Source organism: Peromyscus californicus, unplaced genomic scaffold, assembly GCF_007827085.1.
Source record: "Peromyscus californicus insignis strain IS unplaced genomic scaffold, ASM782708v3 Scaffold_18__1_contigs__length_77618521, whole genome shotgun sequence".
Lineage (NCBI taxonomy): Eukaryota > Metazoa > Chordata > Mammalia > Rodentia > Cricetidae > Peromyscus > Peromyscus californicus.
In genome coordinates this window covers 9,178,074-9,205,014 of record NW_026294480.1, presented here as the reverse complement: position 1 = coordinate 9,205,014, position 26,941 = coordinate 9,178,074, and the positions used below count along the sequence as shown (strand labels likewise).

The 26,941-nt window shown below is 40.8% G+C and overlaps 1 protein-coding gene across 8 annotated transcripts in view; it reads left to right on the top strand.

Moving 5' to 3' along the window:
* Ctnnd2 (catenin delta 2) overlaps positions 1 to 26,941 on the top strand; it is an 863,700-nt gene that overhangs the window by 581,232 nt on the left and 255,527 nt on the right. For 6 of the 8 annotated variants that reach the window (XM_052743025.1, XM_052743021.1, XM_052743020.1 and 3 more), the window contains one exon: positions 26,019 to 26,105. The exons of the other annotated variants lie outside the window; for them this stretch is intronic. In XM_052743025.1, the coding sequence (XP_052598985.1) occupies positions 26,019 to 26,105 (87 nt within the window). The remainder of the gene's footprint in view (positions 1 to 26,018; positions 26,106 to 26,941) is intronic. 8 annotated transcript variants of the gene reach the window in all.

The window sequence follows — 26,941 nt, the reverse complement described above, 5'->3', positions numbered from 1 at the left end:
AATTTCAATTTACAGAATAAATTATGGTACACTCACCAAGTCTGCCACCCTACCTGTTTCTATAAATAAAGTTTTATTGATACAGAGCCATGCCCATTTGCTTGCATCTTCCTGAGGTTGCTTTTCTGCCACAAGGACAAAGTTAAATAACTGTAAGAGAGCAAAGCCTAAAATATTTATCATTTGACCACAAGAGAAATACTTCTAGGTTTGTATAATTCCTATGCATATAAATATATATTCATCTGTAATACACTTATTAAGTCTTCATCATGAACTTTCCACATTGTAAAAAGTCAATATATGTTGACTATTAAAAGTATCTATTATTGTCATTTCAGTAAATCCAGTTTTACTTTCCTGTTTGAAAATCAGTTATGAAGAGGGCATCAAATGAAACAGTATTAAATTTCTCATAACAATATGTGAGTTAAAGTATTTCTTTTTTAAAATACTTTATAAACTATTGTTCCCTATCATTTAATCAGATTTGATAGTGAGCATATGTGTCACGGCAATTTTGCAAGAATGTTAGGTCCTGGCCGCTTAAAGACTACTATCAACTGGAGTAGTGGAAACAGCAGGAATCTCACTCTAAAGGCAAAATGTCTAAGACTGGGGTGTCAGCATTCACTCTGTCTCCAAAGGTTCAAGGCTGAGGGCCTTGGCTCTACTTGGCTTATGGATGCCTTGCTCTATTCCCTGACCTGTAGTTACATTGCCTTCTTCCTCCATCTATCTCCGGGGTATCTGGATCCTAAGTCGAAGGGTGCTGTTCACTGGTTTAGAGCTCATTCTGTCCATGTGATCTATTAACTTGTTGTACCTACAAAGCCCCTTTATGCAAATAAAGTCACATCCACAATTTACAGGAATTCAGATTTCAACATGGCCTTCTAGGTAATACTATTCAATCTATATCCCGAGGAACTGCTGTTTGGGAGAGCAATGATTCTCTTTGTTTTTTTAGACTACACATTGGATCAAAACAAATGATTAAACCAAGCATTTCAGTCAGACAGTTCAGTAACAAACTTAAAATAAAAGCTGGTCAAAATGCTGTTAGCCACACGTATTTCTAAGAGCATCTATGTTTACTTGACTGGAAGGTGAAGGTGAAAATACAGGGGAGAAGCCATGAGAGAGAATGTGATTTTAGACATGTGGATGGAAAGAGGTGTTCAGAGCAAGGACCCTAATCCACACCCCCTGGGCCACTCCCCCACAGCTGTGTCAGTTTCTGACAGAGACACATGTACAAACAGAGGAGAGAAAGACACATTCAAACACATGCCAAGGGAGGAATACTGTGTGCTGGATTCAATAACATCCTAATACTGTGCATGGGGAGAGGCACAGTGAAGCAAGAGGAGATGAATTCACATATAATAACACATAAAGGCCTGTGTTAGGATGTAGAGAAGTTGTAAAAACTTGTGGTGGTGGGTTCTTCTACACTGTTCCTGTTTTCATTTGTTCTTCCAGGCTTTCTATAGTCTCTTATCTCTTCTTCCTCTTTCTTCTCTCTCTTCCTCCAGCACACATTTGGAATATTTCCTTTATCGATTTGAGTCTTGTTTTGTTATCGACTGTCATTTATCGACCAATTCCCATTTACTAAATATAATTTCTGAAAGCCATTTTTATTGATCTTCAATATTCTTCTCCATGATAGCTCCATCAATCACTATAGTTAAAATACATTTAAACTAAATGCTGAGATGTATCCTAAAAGGAGATATTCCATATATTAGACAGTTTGAGATGCCTAGGGTAAAGCCAAATGGGTTGAAGCATCCTAATTGGTCAATAGGAAAAAAAATTAAGAGTAGATGCTTCCTAAAAGGGACATGGGTTGGCTGCTAGAAGAGAAATCTCTTGTCCTGTACATGCTCTTGTGTTTTCTCTGTAAGTTTCTACTTGGGGTAAAGTTGGCGTATGTAGGCACCAGGTTTTTGTTCATCTCTGCAATGTTCTGTTTGCCTCAGAGTCATTGGGAGTTCCTTCTGAAGGCCCTGCCATGTGCATGTAAATAAGTTAAGTGATTCTAGGATTAAAAAAAAAAGTCTTTTCTCAAAGCCTAGTTTTAAAAGCCCATGTTATCGAAAGGCATTGTAAGGATCAAGTTAATCCAGAGCTGAGTCCGTGAATGGAAAACTGCCGTCAACAAAAAAATCTCACCAGATGTGGTCTCAAAGGTCTGATTGGCTTTTAGTATCGATTTATGAGCCAGGCAGCATCCACTTAACAAACCGGAAAGGTGCTCGCTCTGCTGGGAGAATGCTCAGTGTTTGTAAGGCCGCCTTAGCGGGTCCAGTGAAACAGCTTTACATGAAACTGGTGCTGGTCATTATCAGGTTATGTTCCTTCTGTGGCTGGCAGCTGAGAGTCCCTCTCTGTGATGTTGGCTCAGGTTAACTCGGCCCCCTTTTGCTATGTTCTCGTGAGTCTCTATGGTTGCTTGGTTTCCTTTTAAACCACCCTATTTGGGAATTGGCTATGGCCTGTCTCTGACTATCAGGCCAGATTGTGTACATCAACTTGTGAAGTTTAGCAATGGGATTCCTCAGCATGAGTGGCTGCATCTGGGGCCAGATACTTTGCTTAACTCTCTTGACATCTTTCATAGGAATTGTGACTTAAATGACTGATGCATGGCTATATTTTAGCACATCTTGATTAATCTAGATTTTGAGAGAGAGAGAGAGAGAGAGAGAGAGAGAGAGAGAGAGAGAGAGAGAGAGAGAGAGAGAGAGGAGAGAGAGAGAGAGGAGAGAGAGAGAGAGAGAGAGAGAGAGAGAGAGAGAGAGAGAGAGAGAGAGAGAGAGAGAGAGAGAGAGAGTGTGTTTGGATAGTACCCGGCACTGTTGGGATGGATGGGTACTCATCATGTTGTTTTATAAGATAATACCCATTATTTCAACCCCAAGTTGATTTACATGATAGGAAACATTGTGAGTTTACTTACCTATGCTTACAACTACAAGACCCATTATGTTCCATGTTCTCCCTTTCTTTCCCACTTACCAAATCAAGTTGTGGCTTGAAAAGCCAAGGTTTGCAGGGACAAGAGGCCACACTTCTCAGCCCACAAAGAGAATGGATGTAAGACATTGGCCTTCCGAATGACCCAAAAGCTAGAGAAATAAACAGTCCTTGGTTTCCTCAGCAGGGCCATGGGAAGCTGCTTTCCTGTGGAAGCCAAGTGACTGCCTACTAGAGAGTGAGCCACCTGTTCAGCTAGAGGATTTTATAACTGGGTATTTGTCAGTCTCAATGGCAAAACGCCAGGAGAACACTGGGTACCTTGCCAGATCCTAAGTATAGTATCAGCAGCAATAAATAACAAATATAGTTTTCTGAGAGCAGATTTGAGGGGAAGGAACCCTCAGAATATAAAGGACCTGAAGCCCCAACCCACATTGTAACTTTAGGGGCAAGAGTAGGAGGGACAGCCTGGGTCCTTATAAAAAGCTGGGGACAGGAGGTCAAGTGTCAGATTTTTGGAAACACGCCTTGGGAACACAGTCATTTTGTCTCGTACTAGGAAGCACAGGTTTTTCTCCTTTTATTGAAAATATACTTTTCCTCACATAACATGTTCTGATTATAATCCTCTCTCCCTCTCCTCCTCCCAGTTCCTCCATGCTCCCCATCCCATCCAGGCCCACCCCTTTTCTATCTCTCATTTAGAAAGTAAACAGGCTTCTAAAGGATAATAATAAAATAAAAAAACAATAAATAACTAACACATCCGAATTGGGCAAAACAAATAGAAGAAGGCACAAGAAGCAGACACGCACTTGTTTGTACACTCAAAAGGCCCATAGAAACACTAGATTGGAAGCCGTAATATATACAAGAAGGACCTTTACAGTAAAAAGAGAGAGGAAAACTATATAAAATACAAATTAAAAACAACAAAATAAAAATTTAAAAAATAAATAAATAGAAGTAAAAGCCCTGATATAACATTATGAGACAAGGAACCTCCAAAGATGCCGTTGAGTTCGTGCTTTCTGTTGGCCATCTACTGCTGGGAATGCAGTCTACCCTTAAGAGTGGTTTGTTTCCCCAGAGTGAGACTCCCTTGGAGGAAACTAAATATTCATTTGCAAGTGGCTGTCACCTGAAGATAGCTTCTGGGTTGAGAATGGAGGCATGCATCCACTTCTCCATTCAACTCTAGAACCCCATCTAGTACAGACCCATCCAGGCCCTGTGCATGCTGCCTCAGTCTCTGTGAGTTCCTATGTGCGTCAGTCTTGTTGAGTTAGAGAACTTTGCTTCCTAGGGCCTTGTTTTCTGTCCCCTAGCCCTTGTGGTTCTGAGACTCTTTGCACATCCTCTTCTGTGGATGAGTTCCTTGAGTGCTGAAGAGAGAGAGAGTTGATAGAGACATTTTTGATTTTTTTTAATTTAATTTATTAATTTGTTTTCCATCCTGACCACAGTTTCTTCTCCTACCTCTCCTCTCATTCCCTCCCCCAATCTTCATTCCATCCCCCTCCCCAATCCATTTCTCCTCTGTTTTGGTTCACAAAGGGGCAGGCCTCACATGGGTATCAGCAAAGGATAACATATTGAGTTGTGATAAGACTAAGCAAGCACCTTGCCTTATCTTTAGACTGGGCAAGGCAATATAGTATGAGGAATAGGTTCCCAAGAGCCAGCCAAAGCGTTAGGGACAGCTCTATCCCAAAAATAGACCTAGCTACACAACATATATGCAGAGGGCTTAGGTCAGTCCCATGCAGGTTGTTGGTTCATACTATGAGTCCCTATGAGCCCAGGTTAGTTATTCCTGTGGATTTTCGTGTGATGTCCTTGACTCCTCTGACTCCTATAATCCTTCCTCCCTCTCTTCAGCAGGATTCCCTGAGCTTGGCCTAAGGTTTAGCTGTAAGTCTCTGCATCTGTTTCCATCAGTTACTGGATGAAGACTCTCTGATAACAGTTGGGATAGTTACTAATCAATCACAGGAGATGGCCAGTGCAGGCTACATATTCACTATTGCTAGGAGTCTTAGCTAGAGTCATTCTTGTAGATTTATGGGCATGTCCCTTGTTTCAGGTTTCTAGCTGACCACAAAAAGTACCCCCTTTCCAGTCATCTCTTTCAGTACTCTCCCCCTCAACCCACCCCCAACCCAATCCCTCAGGTTCCCATCTTCACCCTACCCCAGTCTACCCAGGAGATCCATGTATCCCTCCTTGGGCCCTCCTTGTTACCTAGTCTCTCTGGGTCTGTGCATTGTAGCATGATTATCCTTTACTTTACAGTTAATATCCACTTATTTTTGTGGATGTTTGTCTTTTTGGGTCTGGGTTACCTCATTCAGCATAATTTTCATCCACTTGCTTTGAAATTTCCTGATGTCATTGTTTTTAACAGCTGAGTAATACTCCATCATGTAAATGTACCACATTTTATTTATCCATTCTTTCGTTGAGGGACATTTAGGTTGTTTCCAGGTTCTGGTATTATGAATAATGCTGCTATGAACATAGTTGAACAAATATCCCTGAGCATCATTTGGGTATATGCCCAAGAGTGTTATAATCGGGTCTTGAGGTAGATTGAGTCTCAATTTTCTAAGAAACTGCCATATTGATTTCTAAAGTGACTGTACAAGTTTGCACTGCCACCAGCAATGGAGAAGTGTTCCCCTTGCTCCACATCCTCTTGAGCATAAGCTGCCATTTGTGGTTTTGATCTTAGCCATTCTGACAGGTGTAAGATGGAATCTCAGAGTCATTTGAATTGTATTTCCCCAATGGCTTAGAATGTTGAACATTTGTTTTTAAGTGTTTCTTTGCCATTTGAGATTCTTCTGTTGAGAATTCTGTTTAGCTCTGTACCCCATTTTTAAATTGGATTATTTGGATTTTTGATGTCTAGTTTCTTAAGTTCTTTATACATCTTGGAGATCATCCCTCTCTCAGAGGTGGGGTTGGTGAAGATCCTTTCCCATTCTGTAGTCTGCCATTTTATCCTATTGACGTTATCCTTTACCTTACAGAAACTTTTCATTTTCATGGGGTCCCGTTTATTAATTTTCCATCCTAGTGTCTATACTACTGGTGTTCTATTCAGGAAGTTTTCTCCTGTGCCTATGGGAGATATCCCTTTTAGGGATGAGTGTTCCAAGTTCTGTTATTCTCTGTATAATGTCTGGCGGTGGGTCCCTGTATTTGTTCCCTTCTGTTGCAGGAGGATGTTTCTCTGTTGGTGGCTGGGCAGGGCACTGATGTGTGATTACATCAGAATGTCATTAAGAGTCATTTTATTGTTTCTCTCTCTCTCTCTCTCTCTCTCTCTCTCTCTCTCTCTCTCTCTCTCTCTCTCTCTCTCTCTCATTAGAACAGTAGTATTTGGTTTTACATTAGGTCCTTGGGTTATCTAGTCTCTGGTTCTTGGTCACCCAAGCAGTGCTGGATATGGGTTCCATCTCATGAACTGGGCCTTCAGTAACATCAGATACTGATTGGTCATGGTAAATGTTGGGAAAATTATCCATTTCTTTTAGATTTTCCAAAACAGTAGTGTACAGGTTTTTAAAGTATTTCTTGATGTTATGCCCTCATTTTCATTTCTAAGTTTAATAATTTGGATATTGTCTCTCCACCTTTTAGCTGATTTGTATGAGAGTTTGTCAGTCTTATTGCTTTCTTCAAAGAACCAACACTTTGTCCCACTGATTATTTATATTTTTTTCAATTGTATTGATTTCAGCCTGGAGTTTGATTATTTCTTGCCATCTACTTCTTTTGGGTGTGATTTCTTCTCTGTGTTCTAGAGCTTTCAGGTATGCTGTTGCATTGCTAATATGAGGTCTCACCAATTCTTTCATATAGACACTTAGTGCTATGAGCTTGCCTCTTAGAACAGCCTTCACTGTGTCCCTTATGTTTGGATATGTTGTGTATTCATTTACTGTCAGTTCTAGAGAGTCTTTAATTTCTTTCTTAACTTCTGTCTTGACCCACTTTTCATCTGTTAGTGAGAGGTTCCATTTCCATAGTTTGTAAGATTTCTGTTGTTTCTGTTGTTGCTATCCAGTTTTAATCCATGGTGGTCAGATTGGATGCAGGGTGTTATTTCAGTTTTCTTGTATGTGATGAGACTTGCTATGTAAAGGACCATAATTTTAATCTTTAATTGTTTTCTTAAGAAGAAGAAACCATGTTAAAATCCTTTCAGAGCAAAAATGACAAACAAATACATACAAGGTTATATATGATTGTAGCTCTGTATGATATTAAAAATGTTAGCCTGACATTGCCATGTGTACCTAAAGAGAGATTCATCATTCCAAGAAGTATGAGTTAATGACAGTTAAAATCCTCTGGGCCCATTGTAATTAGAAATATGTCAGAATTAATTTAATGACCTTTGTATGAATTAATCCTTTACCCATTAATTCTTCAACTTCTAGTAACACTGAATTTTATATTACTTCTCTGGTTGTTGGGGAAAAAAAGATCATCTTTGCGAACTTGACTTTTTCAGGTTGTTGTCCACTTTTTACTTATTAAAATGTATAGTACATAAAGTTTAAATATTCTGGTATTTTAACTTTTCTCTTCTTACTGAGTTTTCATGTAAAACTTGGTGTTTTTCACTCCAGCTGAAGAAGTAACAAACTTCAAATGTGTCACTACGTTCTCTGTTATCATAACCATTTGTTATTTCACAGTGCCGTATATGGACTGGCCTCCCAAAGAGCTACCCATAACCAATGTCACTTTATGCTTTAACCTTCCCAATAGAATCTTTGTTTCACATTGAAAATGTTGTCTCTCTCCTTCCTGTCTTCTCATTCTCCATGGTTACACATTGCTCACTCCAAGCTGCATTGTTTCAAAGCAGTAAATAGGAGACATGCACGTACCATTCAAGGAAAAGCCGCTGTTGTTCTCATGAAACATCCCTGCCTAATATTTTTCTGACCACATGCAGAACTCCACAGGGAATACCTCTGATGAGGCAGAAATTTTATGATATGGTTTCATGTGTGAGGGGAGAGAGACAGACAGACAGATGAGAGAATCTAAAAGTAAGGTGTCTCAAAAAAAGAACTGGAACCATGATGTATCCACTGTGTGTGTGTGTGTGTGTGTGTGTGTGTGTGTGTGTGTGTGTGTGTGTGTGTGTTTGAGAGTAGATCATGAAATTGTGGCTTAGCAAGTCTGAAACCTATAGGGATGCTCACAGTATAGAAACTCAGGAAGACAGTGGTTCCATGCTTTCTAATGATTTCTTCTTCCCCAGAACACACACGAGCACTCTCTGTCTCTCTCTGTGTCTCTCTGTCTCTGTCTCTCTCTCTGTCTCTGTCTCTCTCTCTCTCTCTCTCTCATGAAACATCTCTCTCTCTCTCTCTCACCAGGTAGCACCTCCATTACTGAGATCATCTTGTCTGGGCCCCATCTGGGAATACCTTCTGAGCCACACTGATGTTCAGGTTTCATTATGTGACTGTGAGCTATGGCCTAGTACAGCTGACACAGAGAACAGCCTTCAATAAAAAGGACACCATGATTTACAAGCAGGCACAGTTGAAGAGCAGGAGAGAGATGCAAAATCCCACATAGCTAGAGGTTATAGAAGAAATCAGATGTTAAAAGAAAAGTGTAGGCATTATATACAACTTTTCTGTAGATGGAAGTTTCCCTGTGTCCCACCCACAGCAGCTTATAAAATAATCACACAGAGGCTTAATATTAATTACAACTGTTTGGTCAGGCTTATTGCTAACTAGCTCTGATGTCTTAGATGAACCCATTTCTATTAATCTATGTATTGCCATGTTTCCATGGTGTTACCAGTCTGTTGGCATGCTGCTGCTCTGGCAGCATCTGCCCTGACCCTGCCTTTCTTCTCCCTGTGTCTTTGCTTGGATTTCCCACCTGGCTATAACCTGTCTTGCCATAGGCCAGAGCAGCCTTTTTATTAACCAATGGTAGTAGCACATATCCACAGCAAACAGAAAGACCATCCCACAGCACTTTCCCTTTTCTGTCTAATCAAAAAGGAAGGTTTTCACTTTAACATACTAAAATTACATATAACAAAACAGTTATCAAGCAAGAAATTGCAGTTACAATATCTAGTCTATCTGTGTTTGGCAAAATTAAAGAAAATATTCTATCACCTGTCCTACCCACATTTACACCTGTTTACATATTTACACATGTGCATTTACAAGCTTGTGTTCATGTGTGAGAGACAATGTATGGTTTTTGTCTTTCTCTGTTTGGGTCACCTTGCTTAATAGTCTACTTTCCAGATGCATCCACTGCCATAACCTCATTTTCCTTCATAGTTGCCACAAGAAGCTTCTTTAATGAAGGATGGAGCTAAACTTACCTGTGATAGAAGAAGAAGAAGTGTTTAGAACATGATTAGGAGTGACACCTGTTTAGGAAATTGGCAATAGTAAGTGCTCCCTCTAGGGTCCATGACCTCACCAGCCATGGGTAGTTGGCTGTGTTTACGGTACCAGGCATGAATTATTTCCTATTGAATGGAACCTGGATGTCTTTTTCCTTCTCAGCTTGAGCCAGCTCTACCAGGCAAATGCTTGTGGAGAGTAATTGCAGTGTTGATGAGTAAATGTCATAAAGGATTTGGAAGTTACTAGAAGGAAGCCACTGTGCTTCTGGGGAGAGCAAAGAAGTGAGGCTGAGCCAGCTTTGCTAAGTGCTTTCAGCCTGGCCAGGTTTGCGCCCCTGATTCTAGCCACATGTCTGTGGTCTTCTTGGCCCATGGAAGACATTGTCACAATTGCAGTACTGCCAGGCTCCCTAATAAGAAGGGTTTTATGCTATTCTGAAGTCTGGGTTTGTTAGAGGAAATACATCAAGGCTAAGGTACCAATCTGGCTTCAGACAACTGTCTTCATGAATGCCACACTAAAAGAGTCTGACTTTCAGACAGATGTAAATTTGATTTAGACCCCATAGCATTTGAGGAGTATTATTTTCCCCCAGGATTATGACATTGGAAAATGCTATGCCAACTCAGCCCCTGATGGAAGATGGCCTGATTGGGTGATAAGAGGATGAAAACAATGTTAAAGTACTCGGGACTCTTGAGTGCCTTCCCTTGCAAATATGTGTGCATACTACAGAGTTCCCTGGGAGGAGACAGCACAGAATAGTCACATACTCATTCACTGAACTATATTTGTTGAGCACTGGGAAGACCCATCAGCCATCAGGCTACTGTTGGGGTGGCTGATGATCTCTGGAAATCTCCCTTTGCCTACAGCCTCCTCATGTTCTGTTTCTGCCACATGGCTAGTCATTCACTTAGACTGTTTGAACTAGACGTAACAAGAGGCCATTATTATATATCTTTTTTGATGTGTCTTCTGCACACACAGTTCTGGTTCCAAACTCACTGAACTCTAGTCCAGAAAAACTTGCTCTGCCATTGGCAATACTACAATCAAGAGTAAATAATTAATGGAGATTGTATGGTGTGACTGGGGGTGATGAGTGTGTTGGACCTTTCTCTTGATACTTCATGCTTGTGTTTCTCAACCAGGTATGACATCCTAGCCTCCCCACCAAGTATTTTGTAATAGCTGCAAACATTTTTATCTGGCATAGTGAAAGGGGATTGTATGCTATTGGTTCCTAATTGATAGATGCTAAGGATACTGCTTAGCATGTTACAATGTGGCAGCCTCTTTCTAGCCATGAAATATCTGATCCAAACTTGTAGTGCTAAGTCTAAGAAACCCTGTCTTACACAATGCCACTCATAATAGTTGCCGAAAGCTCCTTGCTTCTGGGAATGGGCAGTGACCTTTTGACATTCACTAGTCTTCATTGGCATTCTGTGTTTGGTGGATGTTTGGGGTCCCAAAGGCAGGATAAAGGAGACAGTGAGCAGCTGTTCAGTCATCACGTAAGACTCTGCAGTTATCATCAGTCATCTCATTGTTTTTATCTACTGTGAATTAGTTCCATTTGCCCATCAGGCACTTTCTCTATCAAAGACCACATGTTGGACTTTGAAAACATAAAGGTTGAGTTCTGAGAATGTGCAGAGGAGTTAAAATTGGCATGAGCCCTGTTCACGGGACATTACCCACCTAAGTGAGAAAACATCACTACGTGATTACACAGCAAGCTTAGCACTTCAGTGGTGTAAGAGCTATGACTGCTATTCCATTGCCACAGGAGAGGCCAGACAAGCTCCCATGATGTCAAGAACCAAGCAGTGTTTTCCTCAGAGTAACCCTGACTCACAGGTGGCATTTTAATCCTGTCAGCTCATCATATGGATAGGAATAGATTCAGTTTGTTTTTTATTGATAAAGAGCCATTACAGTGCTGACAGGCCTAGGGTGGCGGTGGATAGGCGAGTTGACAAAGTTGGTGACAGCGTAGAGAGTATCTGTAGAGGGTGACACACATTTGGGTCTGGGCTCATGACTTTTACAGGAGACAAACAGACCCACAGTGTAGCTGAGGGAAGAGGTAGAAGGAGAAGCTGTCTTGTAGGAAAGCCCTGGGGTGGCAGGGCACAATTCAGGTCTGCTGGAAGATCAGTGGAATAATAGAGCTCATCTTTAGAAGCCTGCAGTGGCCAGGGTATGTATGCAAACTCAGTGGAAGGGGATCCAGCCTGAAATAAAGAGCTCTTTAGAAAAGTATTCAAATTCCCAGAGCAATAAGGCCTTGGGAATATTATAGAAAATGAGTTTATAGTCCTTTGACTGTGTGTTAGAAGTTACAAACCATTCTTTTATTCCCAGTAATTATTCAGCAGTTACTGAAGTAATAGTCCTTTGAACTGTGTGTTCCTCTGGGATAATCCTGCCCTCTCATCTTTGACATGTCCGTTTATGGTGATAACAATGTCGTGTGTTTTGCATTTCAAAGAAAAAAAGAGAAAACAGATGTGATTGAATTTTGCTTTATGTAACAGCATCCCAAGTTTTAATTCTAAGGTAGTACTTTTTTGTATTTTTGCAAAGAAAAAATAATAACTGAAACTTTGTTACCTACTAAAGGAACAGAAAACATTCTAGGATCCCAGCATGTACCTGTGTCACACATTTTCCGGCTTGAAGTTCTGGTTGGCTTCTCTGTGAAACCGTTGTGTTGTGTCTGATCTCTGAGAATGATGCCTAGAAACAGCTGGGGGGTGCAGCTGTCACAGCAAGTGGATGTAGAATCAGAAGAGCTATCCCTTTCTAGCCCAAAATAAGGACGACGACAGCCAAGTTAATAAAAGAGAAGCAGAAGAGTTACTTGGTGATCTTTCTGTATGACTCAGGAGGCTTCAGACTGAAGGTACAGAAAGATACAAACTACCTACCTATTCTTGGATTCAGTGAACAGGATCAGTCATAAACATTCATGATGAGACAATTGAAGTGTGCACTGATGGTGACGGACTGAATAGGAAACCCAGGAAGGCCTGCTCCGATTCTTTCTGGCCTCTCTGTTCAGTACTCTGCCCTGGTAGGTATGAGGCGGGACTCCTGAAATGGAGTCCTATGACTTACTATCAAGTAAGGTGGGACAGAGAATTTCTGTATCAGTAGCTTCTGTACAGAAAGATGAGGCGGGAGTGACACTATTAGGAGGTGTGGCTTTGTTGGAATGGGTGTGGCCTTGTTGGAGGAAGTGTGTCTCTGTGGAGGTGGACTTTGAGGTCTCATATATGCTCAAGCCATGCCCAGTGTGACACTGACCACTCCCTGTAGGACTCTTAGCTACTTCTCCAGCACCATGTCTGCCTGCACACTGCCATGTCCCACCATGATTATAATGAACTGAACCTCTGAACTGTAAACAAACCACCTCACTTAAATGTTTTTCCTTTATAAGAGTTGCCATGGTCATTCACAGCAATAGAAACCTTAACTAAGACAAGGGAGTTCCAGTTTTTTTGCTTCCTTTGGGGAAATTAAGGGATGTTACAAGAGGGCAAGAGAAAGTGAGAGAGAAACTTGACTTTCCAAGGCCACTGTTGTAGAATATTATTTTAAGATGTGTTACATTTATTTATGCTGTGGAACATTTGTTTAATGATGCAAAGATGTGTTGCATCTGTTTAACTCTTTTATGTTGCATTTGTTTAACTATGTGAAGCTATGTTACTTTTCCTATCAATACTCAATGATCTAATAAACTGAACAGCCAATAGCAAGGCATGAGAAAGGATAGGTGGGGCTGGCAGGCAGAGAGAATAAATAGAAGGAGAAATCTGGGAGGAAAAGAAGAAAGCAAGAAGACAAGGAAAGGAGGATGCTAGGGGCGAACCACCCAGCCAGCCACAGAGTAAGAGAGAGTGAAACTGAGACGTACAGAAGTAAGAAAAGGAAAAAGCCCGGGGACATAAGGTAGATGGGATAATTTGAAGTTAAGAAAAGCTGTCAAGAAACAAGCCAAGCTAAGGCCAGGCATTTGTAATTAAGAATAATTATGGTTTGTGTGTATATTTGGGAGCTAGATGGAAGGCCCCACAAAAGAGTAAAGAGCAAAAGAGAAAAACAAACAACAAGCCACCACTGAGTCCCTCATTCTGGGATATCATCCCCTGAACCCTCACAGAACATATATGTGACAAGCCCTCACTAAAATGCACATGCACAGACAAATATCTTGAAGTAAGATTTGGTATTCCCCTACCCTTTGTCTTCTTAATGCAAATCTGTCTCCCTTTGATTTAACTACAAAAGAAGTATTAACTTACACAATGAACAGTAAACTTGAAATCTCAAGTATTCAAAGACTTAAACATAAATAGGTCAAGGGATATTTAGAAAAAAGTTATGGATGACAGATGGAGAGCAGAGCGCATCTTAAAATGTCCCAGTAACTGCTTAACTGGCATGCCTGGAATTTAAATTGTGAGTATATGGCCAGCAAGATAGCTCAGTAGGTAAAGCTATCTGGTAGGTAGAGCTGAGGATAATGACCTGAGTCCAATCCCTTAGGGTTTATGTTCTAGGCTATCAAAGTGTACATGATATTTTAATCAACCACAAGTAATTTCCTATGAAAATAAGAGCCACAGTTGACTCTCCTTTCTCAGAAAAATATAGACTTTTTACTTTCTCTGGCGGATAAAAACAAATTTTCACCTCCAGTGGTGTTGAATGAGTTTGAGGGCTCTTTGAACTCTAGGCTGAAGTACACCTTTCCTCTGACCTAGTGAAACAAAACTCTTTTTCCTTTGACCTCTCAGCCCAGTCTGCACCTCTGATACCTAACAAATGGAGTCAAAGCACTTTTCAAAGGGCAACAGGGAATTAAGTGGCATTCAAGTCTCTTCTGTGTCGCGGGAGCAAGATTCTCTGACTTTCTTAGGATTAACTTGTGTCACCATAGACATGGAACAATGCAGTTTCCTTTATCAGGTTTGATACCCTTACCTGCCGTGGGGTTGGCTGTGTGCATGGAGCAGAGTGAATGAGTCCAGTGAAGGCTGAATGGGGACTCGTGAACTCTGGGGTCCTTTTTCAACTCTGGGCAAGTCACTCAAGCTCCCTGGTGTTCAAGCTCTTCCTCTGGCAACAGAAACAGCCAAAGCCACCAACTCACACCACTCTGGGGAAGATTAGTGAGTTGACTCCTAACATTTGTTGAGCAGCTACATTAAAATAAGGGAGATTTGTATCTTTTTCAATTCAGTTAAGGCTTTAGCTTGTTAGATTTGATGACTGGGCAGCCATCATTCTCTAAATGTCCACTCTGTTTTTCTAGTCATCCTAATAGATTTTAATAAAAAATTCTAGGGCAAAGTATCATTACATCAGGTAAGTGAGTATTGAGACTGTGTAAGGTTATGTGCTTTATATTACACCATGCTTAAAGAAAATGTGAGCTTTAAATCTCAGCCAGCAGATCCTGATTGCCCTGAAAAAAATCTCTTTTTTTGAAGACTTTAAATATGAAAATACTAATATTGGTAGAATAATGCAAATAATGAAGAAGTATTTTACCTGGAGGACTTTTTTTTTTTTTCACTGAACTAACAAGTAGCGCAATTCTCTAGGGAAATAGGTATGTAGACAGTCCATTTTATTGGACTACCATGGTGATTCATTAAATGGTTGGCAGGTGACTAACAAATGCCAGAGAAATGAAGAATGTAAATTAGGAAGGAATCTGGAGAGGTAGACTCTCTGTGGTATTGAGGCCAGATCATGAATGAGAAGCAAATAAGCTGTGCAAGCATTGGTGGAGAGGACCCATCTTTCCGTGTTCCATCACCTGAGCCTGGCCTCCAGAGAAAGCATAAAAGCCAGTAACATAAAATGTCACCATATAGATGCCTAATATATTATTTTGATTATAGAACTAGATCTAAAATTACAGTATGCTTGGTGTCTGTACTAAATCCAATAATTTCTTTTTCTGATCCTAATGGAATTTCCAAGGGGTACAAATTTATTCTTGTACCTAACTTGTAAAATAATAAAGAAGGCTTAATGAGATGGTGAGACTCTTGGTTGCAACCACAGGCACAATAATCACCTGATTATGGGCTTCAGGAAAATTGCTGGATGACCCTGAACCACAGTGGCTGCATCTATGTGGGAGAATTAGTGTGCCATCTGATGGGAATGGGATGCACATTAATGGGCGAGGCATAAAGGAAGTTCCCAGCTACACAGAACATGCCAGATACATGTTACTTCTTACTAAGCTGATTTCTGTCTATGTGGAATGAAGGAATGTCAGTACTTACTGGAACGTAATGCAGCATCCTGCAGATAATATATCTAGTAATTAGGTAATAATCTTCTCTAAGGTGGAAGACACAGAAGTATCTATTTCGAATTTCTTATCACCCCCATGCAGTCAAATCCAAGACAAATTGCTTGTTACATTGACCCCAGAGCAGAGCTCACTCATCACTGAATTTGTTTGCTTTCTCTGGCTCTCAGCTCTCTCGTGTGATTTCTCCTTCTGCAATCTAAGTTCATCGCAGTCCAACAAAGGCTCTGGAGAAAGGGCAAAGAATGAGCAGGAAGGAAGGCCCTTAAGATCAAATATAAGATTGAAGATGTTAGACCAATTTCATATTGTGAAGAGCATGTTGTATGTAATAAAAGAAGTGTTTTCACTGGGAACTGCTACTAAAGTGGTGCTTTTGTTGTGAGCATTGCTTGGTTCTTGTACTATCCTGTTACCAGGGGTCTCTCTCTGGACCTGGCCTTTGTAGGTTCTTGGCTTCTGATTCAAAGAGTTAGAAAAGTGCACATAAATAGCAAACAGCAAGAAGTTTTATTTAAGGAGACAGCACAGTACACACTGCAAAGGAGCATTAGACTCCTTGAGCTAGAGTTCCAGGAGCAGCGAGTTACTGTTTGGGGCTTCCTTTCTGGGTGGCAAGAGAAGGTACTGATCGCTACAGTAGGTGGTTTTCTGGTTTGGTTGACAGGTTTGAATCATGGAAGCTTTTCTTCATTGAACACTTTCTTTCCCCTGGTACATCTGACTTTAATCATATGCATGACCAGTCATACATAGCCAAAAATTCACTCACAGGACAAAGGTTGTCTTACTGTATATGCACCCCAAACCAGTTCAAGCTGAAATGGCCCCCTCCCACTAGTTCCTAGATATTTCCCGGACACGGTCAAAAGGAAGCATGGCGTTATTAAGGCTTCGTGCGTGATTTGGTGTGGTGTGCAACGCTGTGTAGCTGAGGGTCCCAAGCTGCTAGCTGTATCCTTAGGAAATGTGTGTAGGTTCAACAGAGCCCTCAGTTGCCAAGCTTTTCCTACACTGGCTGCCCAGTACCCCAAAGAAAGAGGAAGAGGGAGGATGGAGAGGAGGAGTGGCTCAGAGAACACCTTAAAATGATCTTCTTAGCCCCAGTGGTATACGCATTAAGAAATGCTATAATTTATGTCCTTCATCATGAATAGCATATTTCAAAACGTATTCAGAAGAAAACTCTTAGAAATGAATGAAAATCTATTTTTTCTCAAAGAACAAATATTTACATTCAGCTGACTTATCTGGTGTGTCATTTAATTGAAATTCTAAAATTAAACTTTACAAGACTGACTTCCATTCATATGCAAATGATCTCCCCTTCCTCCAACAATTGCTCATTATGCTAAAGTTTTTCACTATGAGTTAAGTAACAGCCATAATAGGGACCTTTCCCTTATCCTTGTTCCCACACTGCTCCACAGTGCTCAGTTTGCTCAAGGACACGCAGAAAATTCAAAGGGACGGTGGGTTATTTTAAATATTTTGAGAAAATATAACAATGCCAAGTATGCAGTAAAGCTCGGATGAACTTAGTACAATTTCAGGTGTTGATTATGACTCATTTTTGTTTTCTTTCTTTTCTTTTTTTTTTTTTTTTTTTTTTTTTTTTTGGTTTTTCAAGACAGGGTTTCTCTGTATAGCTTTGAAGCCTGTCCTGGATCTCATTCTGTAGACCAGGCTGGCCTGGAACTCACAGAGATCCGCCTGGCTCTGCCTCCCGAGTGCTGGGATTAAAGGCGTGCACCACCACTGCCCAGCATGTTTCCTTTATTTTCTAATCAAGTTTTTCATTGCTTTGCAACATGGAATTTCAGAGGTTTCTATGATTTAAAAAAAAAAAAAGTCAGTTGCTGTCGTTAGAGGAGAGGAAATGAAGAAACAGATCCCCTGCAAGGTTTGAGTTGTTTGATACCAGAAACCTTTACCTTTGCAGACCACTGACAATTCTTAAGTTGTTGGAACCAACCACTGAATAAATGACACTGTCCGGCAGATCGGCCCGGGGCATTGTGAAGCACAGAGCCACCCGGGTCTCCCAGCCAGTCCTCACATTTAGGAGCTTACTTAGTGCCACCAGGTCCGAAGCTTCTGGAGTTTGCCGCCCTCTGTGTTCAGTCACTTCTTACTAAGGAAATGAATGGCTTCACAATTAGCAATTAATTCAAGCCAGTGTTCCTAAAGAGCCACTGTTGTCACTTTCAGATTAGTGCTTACACATACGGTGAGCTGAAAACTAAGCCATTCTTACGGATGAAAAGCTTTCGGTCATAACTAGTGAGAAAAATAACAGACATAATATATGAATTTGTGACTTGAATAAATAAACCTCTATTTATCCTTTTTTTTTTTTTTTTTTTTTTTTTTTGGTTTTTCGAGACAGGGTTTCTCTGTGTAGCTTTGCGCCTTTCCTGGAACTCACTTGGTAGCCCAGGCCGGCCTCGAACTCACAGAGATCCGCCTGGCTCTGCCTCCCGAGTGCTGGGATTAAACGCGTGCGCCACCACTGCCCGGCCCTTTTATTATTTTATTCTTCCTTTTCCCTACAGTGAAACCTCTTCTGTCTCTCTGGTCACCCCCTGCCCATCTTAAGTTGTGACTCCTGTGACAACAATACCAAGAGGGGTCCCCAAACTTGTTGCAAACTTTTAGTTAATTTTCAAATTAATTAGAGTAATACTGCTGAGAGTTAGGCACATACTGACCCCATAAAAAACATACCTAGGAACTTATTAACAAGGAGAAGCCTGAGATAAGTGGACACTCTGTTTTAAAAATGAATCCTAGTTATTATTGTTATTGTAGTTTGACAAGAAGTTTGCATATATATCTCAGTGCCCAGTCATGGAATCCTCTAGGATAATACTCTACAGCTCCCCACCTCCACGCACCTCTTCGACTCTACCCATCAACTGACACCCATTGTCACTTAATTGACTCAGGGTGAAAATATTTTCTGAATATAGAAAATACTTACATTTTTATAATTAGAAAAATCCAGACATTGGATATCAATATGTTAGCAGTTTTATAGTAAAACGCAATAGGATTAAATCAAATGAAATGCCATGGAATTCCTCTGCATTTGATGCCAGAAATGAGAAATAATCATGCACGCTGGCTTGGGCACCACCATGCTCTTCTCATATTAAGAGTAAATACCAGGAAGAATCCATGCCTTCCTTAGCTTCCTTAACCAAGGTTAGATGGATGCATTTCCCTTGTTTTTGTTTTTTGGGGGGTTTTGTTGTTGTTGTTGTTGTTTTGTTTTGTCAGAAGCACCAGTAGCTATAGCCCTAATGAAGCAAGTGCCTTTCTGTCGCTTTCCCGTTCTAGCAGCTAACCACGACTGACATTTGTATCTGGGGCTAAAATAATGTAATCTATGAATCAATCTCTAGGAATTACATGGAAGTGTCAGACTTGCTGTCTGCAACGTTTCATGCTATAACAAAACGAAGGAGAAAAGAGTTTTATACAAGCAGTGTGGCTTCTCTGTAACAGTACAACTCATCCATTTCAGGTCCTTCTTTTATAAAAGTTGTAGTTTTGCTATGATGTGCAGAGGGCTTGGGATAGAACTTTATCCCCCAGAATAATACTTGAGTGGAGGCAGACAGCTTTAGAGTGGAAAGTTTCTAGGTGCCATTTCTCTCTTTCTTCCTATACTGTCAAAATCTCTTCTCTGGGCAGCCCTGGCCCAGACTGTAGGGTAGGAATAGGGCCCTGGCAGCCCAGGACTAGCTTACACCATGGGCGGGTATGGGGCTGTTAGGTTGAGCATGAACACTTTTGTAGCTCACTAACTGCAGGCAGGGTGACTGTCTAACAAAAGTCCCCCTGTGGTGCCTGAAGGATGGGTGTTTCGGTTAGTCACAGGGTAAGTGTTGTTCTCTTCTCTCTTCTGTGTGAGGTTCTTTAAGGCACCCAAGCACAGTTGCATATATGCAGCCAGTCCAGAAGAAAACCATTCTGCCAGGGCACCAATGCAGCCAAGTCATGGGGAGCTTTCCCTGCAACAGCATAAGGACAGTTTCTGTGGCATGGGTTCTTCATGTTAAGAGGACTGAAACCCAATGTTGCCCAACCACAGGTGTGATCTGCTAATCTTGGTTAGATAGATTGATGTGGCACTAATGTGGTTAGAAACTTGTTTTCAAAGTTTACTGAGTACTACCGTATATGATCTATATTCACCAGAAAATTAACTCATCGATCATAAGGAAATGTACTATCCTCTCCTTTGGATTGTATGCATTTCATATTATATAATTCTGCCTCCTCTGTTGCTGACTATAATCCAAAAGCAAGGATTAGAGGCTGAGAGAGCATGACCAAATTTTACAGTGGATCTGGTTAGATTCTCCTGAGATGTTCTTTAAAGGCAGTATTTCTTCTGGATATTGTCTTAAGTAGAGATAGTGTACTTTAGAGAGCTAAAGTGTGACAATAAAAGTGAATGTATATGTCAAAAACATGTTACAAATATTTTTAAAGAGTAAACACAATACTAGATAAGGTTACATAATGTAGTAGCCGAGGCCAAACTCAGGCAGACAGACAACCTCCAAGCTCCCATGTTTGTGTCCATGGCTTACATCGTAAAGACTTTGTGACAGGTGCCGTAGATCAAACAGCTCTTTATGTACAGGAACACACAGCCCAGGGTGGAACACCAAGAGATGGTCTTATCGTTAAAATGTGTCTGCCCATATCATTGTACCTTCTAAGAGAAGCTCCAAGCTTTCATAAGTAAGATTCATCAAATGCACCACTGCGTACTGAGTACTGGCAGATTAGGTATAGTTACTTAATTTATTTTTTAATTATTTATTAGTTTTTGAGCTTAGAATATAATTATATTATCCCTCCTTCCCTTCTCTCCATCCCAAACCCTCCCACACACCCCTCCTTGCTCTCTTTCATTGTTTTATATATACATATATTTATGTACATATGTATTCTTAAATACATAAATATAACCTGCTCATTCTAAATACTGTTACTTGCATGTATATTTTCATGACTGACTACTTGGTATTGGATAACCAATTGAGGTGCTAGTCCCTGGGGAAGACTAGTTCTCCCTCTTCCAGTATTCCTTAGCTGCCTGTAGTTTTTTGTGGAGGGTTGATGCCTCCTGGGCTTTCCCGTGTCCACTTTAGCATTTCTGTTGCTGTCCTTGTCTAGCAGATGGTTAGGTAGTCAAGATTTATACATAGTATTTTTGGTCTACTATGTAATAACCTCTAAAATATGTGTATATTCATTACATAAATATACATATCTATAAACATATACAATATATAGTCAAGTATTAGATGGATGTATATATGTATAACACATATATAGAAACATGTATACATGAATATGCATACATACATGAATATTGCATAAAAATATCCACACAGAACATTCTAAAGGTGACCAGGTTTTCCTCATGGAACATTTTTGATTGAATACATTTAGTAAATTAATGACTAGCATTTTAAGGTTCATTGACATCACAGAGGTATTCTAGTAAATGGATATCTTTTACAGCCTCATGGTTTTTTTTTAGAATATTTAGGTCTTTAATTTAAGCAGAAATCTGTTGATTTTAAACTACATGTAATTAAAGAAAGTAAATAATAGCATTAATTTTTCTGGTCTTTTCATTTTATTTTTCCTTCTCAATTCTTAATAAACTGAACTCAGAGAAGGAGTCCATGGCTGGCTAAGCTTAAATTCAAATATTTGGAATCCAAATAGTTCAGAAATACTTAGTTTTCTCATCACTTCACTGTTTGCCTCTCTGCACTTCAGCGGCCACTGGGAAACAGGCTGTTTCACCTTGACCATCCTTATCTGAAGCAGTAGATACAGGGCCCAGCAGGTAGCCTCTCCTAAGCAGCATCACCACGAGCCCCAGACTGGATCTGAGATGGGGTCAGGCCAAGGATGGACACAGACACAGAGGGCAGGGTTCTTGTCAGGTGCTCACAGAGTTCCTCTTTCTTTTCTCACATGCACCCCAACACGACAGCCTGTAACTCTGCCTGCACCATGCACCAGACCTCACAGTTGCCCCACAGCACCCCTGCTTTCCTCTGCTGCTCCCCGTTTCCATGCAGTCCATGGGTTCTGTTTTTAACAGCGGCCAGAAGGACCCTCTCATCAACTCAGATACATCCAGGGCTACTTAACACACTTTTCCCTACAAAATGTGATTTTTAACAGTTGCATGCAACCCCCATTAAAGTGATCTTTTCAAAATGTGAGCCAGATTAAAATATTCCATTGGCATCCCCATGTCTCCATGCAGCAGTCAAGGACAACAATAGTTGACATATCCTACGGTATCTGGACCCCTTTGACCTCACCTACTGAAGTTCAGAGCATGTTCTCCTTTGCCCACTGCCCTTCTTGCCTCTTTTCTGATAGGCTGTGCATACCCCTGCCCCAGCATCTTCTTATGGAGCGTCATTTCAGAGTTTGTGTATGATGGCGGTACCCCCAAATTCTCACAAGCCTACGTGTTGATATTTTGTTTCACTGTCCTAATTTCCCAGTCACAGTTCCGTGAATGCACATGGAAGTTGTAACATAGTACCATCAATGACACACAAACAAAGCAAAGAAGAAACAGGAACCAGTTTCTCACCATCTACAGTGTCGGATGTCTGAAATGAGGTTGTTGGCAGAGCTGGATCTTTCCAGAGGGGATGGAGGAAGAGTCTAGTCCTGCCTCCTGTGCTGTCGGGAAGCCTTCACATTCTCGGAGTGCGTCATCACACCATTTCTGCCTCCATCTTCACATTATGCCCCCTCTCTCTGCATTTCTATGTCCTTTTCTCTCTTTCATAAGGACACTTTCCTTAGACATAGGGATCACTCTTGTCCAGTACGATCTCTTCTTGCTCTTTACCCTAACTGCATCTAGACATGAATAGGGGAAACAGTACCTAACACACTACACATATACCACAATCTGGTAAAGAGTCTGTCTTGTTTGTTTGACACTTAAGTATCACTTACTATTTGAAAGTATGATCCTCAAGACAAAAAGTGACTCTTGTCAACCTCAGTGACTAGATACTCTATGGATGTACAATAAACACTGCCGGGGGCAGGGTGGGGGTTGGTGGTAGGTAGATTTGTAGCTGAATCATAAGACAAAGTAGGCAGGTTGACAGGGACATAGAAGAAGTTAAGGCTACAAAGTTTTGTAAAAAAAAAAAAAAATGAAGATTAAGAAAACTATTGTTAGAAATATGTAGATACCCAAGAGGTAGTAAGGAAGTCATGGAAAATCAATAATCTGTGCCTCATAATTGGAAGTGACAGGGAAGACACTCAGATTAGAGGTGATGTTCGTTGTGGTATACCAGGCAATTGTCACCATATCTTTGCCCTAATAGGTTTCTCTTAGGCTTCCCAGGGCTGTGTTTTGAAAATCTAAACTTCTGAATTCATTCCTTGCTACTGCTACAAATCAACACAACATTGAGGGGCTTAAAACAGTACAGCCTTATCCCTTTGCAATTCTGCCAGCCATAAACTCAAATTTAGGTGCATCATGCTACAACCAAGGGCTCAGGGTTATCGCTGTCTCCCTGGAGGAAAATCTCCTCCATTGCCTTGGAAAGCTCTCAGAGCTCTGCTCTCCTGCCATCCCACAGCTCTTGACCCTTTTGTCCATTCTGAAAGACATCAGCCTACCTTATCTCAAAGTGCCATTATCACCTTCCTCTGTGGCAGTTGTCCCTCTCTTTCTGTCTTTTAACAATGCTCAAATTAGCCTCAGAGAACAGTAGTTTATTCAAAATAATCTCCTTCCCCTATAGGGTCCTTCACTTGATCATATCTGCAAAGTGGGTTTGTCCAGATAAGGAAGCATTCACAGATTCAGGAGTCAGGGCTTAGAGGGTATTAGAGGCTATGATGTGACTTTCGGTAATATCTTTTTTCTTAGCTATTTTTCTATTGCTGTGTTAAGACACCATATAATCAAGGCAACTTATAGAAGAAAGAATTTATTAGGGGCTTAAGTTTCAGAAGATTAAAGTCCATGACCATCATAGTGGTGAGCAAGGCAGCAGACAGGCAGTCATAGTGCTGGAGCAGTAGCTGAGAGCTTACATCTGATCCACAAGCAAGAAGCAGAAAGAAAAGGAGCTGACTGAATGGGAAGGGCTTTTGAAACCTCAAAGCTTCCCCCTCCCCCAGGGATATACCTCCTCCACACACCTCCTAATCCTTCCTAAACAGTTATATTAGTTTGGGACCAAGTACTCCCATATATGAGCCTGTAGGGGCCATTCTCATTCAAACCACCACATCTTCTAACCAGAGACCTATCATAAACACTGAGACAGATTCACAATATTATAAACCATTCTCTTTTGATTTCCTAATGGGATTCATTCATTTAATTTATCTGTCTGTCTTTGTTTAGGTTTCTATTGCTATGAAAAGATAACATGACTATGGCCAATCTTATAAAGGAAAACATTTCATTGGTGCTGGCTTACAGTTTCAAAGGTTTAGTCCGTTATCATCATGGCAGGATACATGACAGTATACAGACAGACATGATGCTGGAGAAGGAGCTGAGAGTCCAGCAGACAGCAGAAGGAGACTGTGAGCCACACTGGGCATAGCTTGAGAGTATGAGACCTCAACCACCACCACCACCCCCACACACACACAGTGTTACACCTCCTCCAACAAGGCCATACCTACTCCAATGATGCCACACCTCCTAATAGTAACACTCCCTATGGCCAAGCATTCAAACACATGAATCTATGGGGTCCATACCTATTCAAAGCACCACACTATCAGAGATACATCTTTAATTTTTTGTTACATTATTTTCTATTGCCATGGTTATTTGTCAAATCTCTCATGAGCTAGGCATATATCTGTGGAGTGGGTGACTTGCCCATAAGGAGTCATGGCAGAGTGAATGCATGCTTGTGATGTGGCTGAGTGAGTCTGTTTTACTAGCGTGAAGAAAGCCACTTCTTCTACAAAATTATAACAATTCACTTTCTTTCTAAATGGTCATAATTCTAGTACTATTTATAGATTTTTTAAAATATAATTAACAGGTTTTTGGCAGTTTTTTGTTTGGGATTGTAAAGTACTCAAGAATAAAGTGGACAATATTGACTCTTTCATGTGAATATCATCAGATAATTTCACTTTGGTTAGCGAAAATGGAAATATCTCCTTTTTATTATTAATGAAAGCCTTCTGCCTACTTTCTAATTTCATCACCTCTGAACCACTCCCAAATTCTTCAAGATAAAGTGAAATAAAGAACAAAACAGCCTACCTCATGGCTTTGGATCTAAAAATTAATATTAGTTCAGTCTTTAAAACTTTTAGAGTTCAAAAGTTTATAATGATTATGGGCCTAGAAGAGATAGTTTAGTTGGTAAAGCGCCTTCCCTGCAAGTATAAGGAACTGAATGTAGATCCCAAGTACTCTCATTAAAAAAGAGTGCATCCATCAACAAGCTCCAGTAATCTCAGAGCTTGTGAATGAGAGGGGCAGAGAGGTGATCTCCAGAGCTGAATGGTCAACCAGCCTGTATGAATCAATGGTTCAGTGAGAGGCTCTGTCTCCAAAAAATAAAATAGAGGGCAAGTGAGGAGGCCCCCTCATGTCTGCTTCTCATTTTCACACTTGCACATGTGTGTTTCATATACACACATACCCCAACACATGCACACACACGCGCACACACACACACACACACACACACACACACACACACACACACACACACACACACACACACGCATGATTGAAATTTCTTACATTAAGTCCAAACAGGCACCAGTGAAATTGTTCATGCTGCACTGCAGTCAAAGGGAGAGTGTCCACTCTGACAAGAACCTTCGCTAAAAGTGTGAGGACCCTGGGTGTCCTTGGGTTCTTGGGGACTTGATAAAATGTTGTGACAGCCCACCAATTCTTTGATTTTGGTGCCAGCATGGCACAGTAAGGAATTTCAAAACTGCTAGGTATTTAGCTCTGTGCATTGCCTTGTGATCTTAACAATGCAGACAGTCCACACTTGAGGGAGGGTGTAGTCACAATGTTGTTGGTCTATGCGACAAGCTTTAATGGAGAAAAGGTTACATTTGCATATTCTCCAGTCCATTAACATTTCCAGAGTAAAGCCCAGTAACAAATGACAGTTATGAGTTCACCTTCTAGGAATTATAGATGGTTCTTATTTCTTATTCTTTTCTCCTTCATCTAGTTATATGGAATCCCTGACATTTCTAGAGGGCCCACACTGGGTGCCAGCTGTAACTATTATTGCTAACCATCCCACCAGTACTCTAAGGTAGGAACTGTTATCTCACTCCAACAGATGGGCTCAGTGAGCATCCACTCAGCCAGTGCCCCCCATCATATCAGTGTGCAGAGCCAGGAGAGTATAGAAGGTCATGGGGGGATCTCTGAGCCTCTCTTCCAACACAGTGGGATCTTTGGAGGGTCTGAACCAGAGAAGTGCAGTCAAAATCACACTGAAATGTCTAGAAGGACATTGAGGGGGGGAGTGATTCTAGAGGCTTGTGGATGGGGAATGAGGGAGCAGCAGCCTTCCTTCCTTCACCTGTCCAAGAACAGTTTGGAGTGTTCACCTGCCACACTTGAGTCGTGTGTGTGTGTGTGTGTGTGTGTGTGTGTGTGTGTGTGTGTGTGTGTGTGTGTGTGTACCCACAGATGTTCAAGGACCCCTAAGACTTCCTTCCTGGAGGTCTTGCTCAAAAGATGTTCTTGATGTATGCCCTATAAGCCATTGGCTAATACAGCAATTGCCATCTGACTTATAAAGTAGGCTAAAATGAGTTCTTTACTAATTGCTTTCTGAAAGTGTAAGTTTACCTAAGTTCATCCTAGGAATGCAGTGTCTTTGCTTGGAAGCTTTATAGGTTCTCTGTAGATTTGGGCTTCATTTACATAAAGAATATAATTCTACTGGGCTACTATTGGGAAAACAGTGTTTTTGTTTTTGTTTTGTTTTTTAATTTACAGAGGTGATCTGGAATCATACCACAAAGGGAAATCAAATTGAGAGGAAAACAGACTTCTCATGTTTTGACCCGTAATTATTTTCTTCTGTGATCACATAAGCAAGGAGGATTCAGTCCCAGCCATCTCTTAACTATTTTCAGA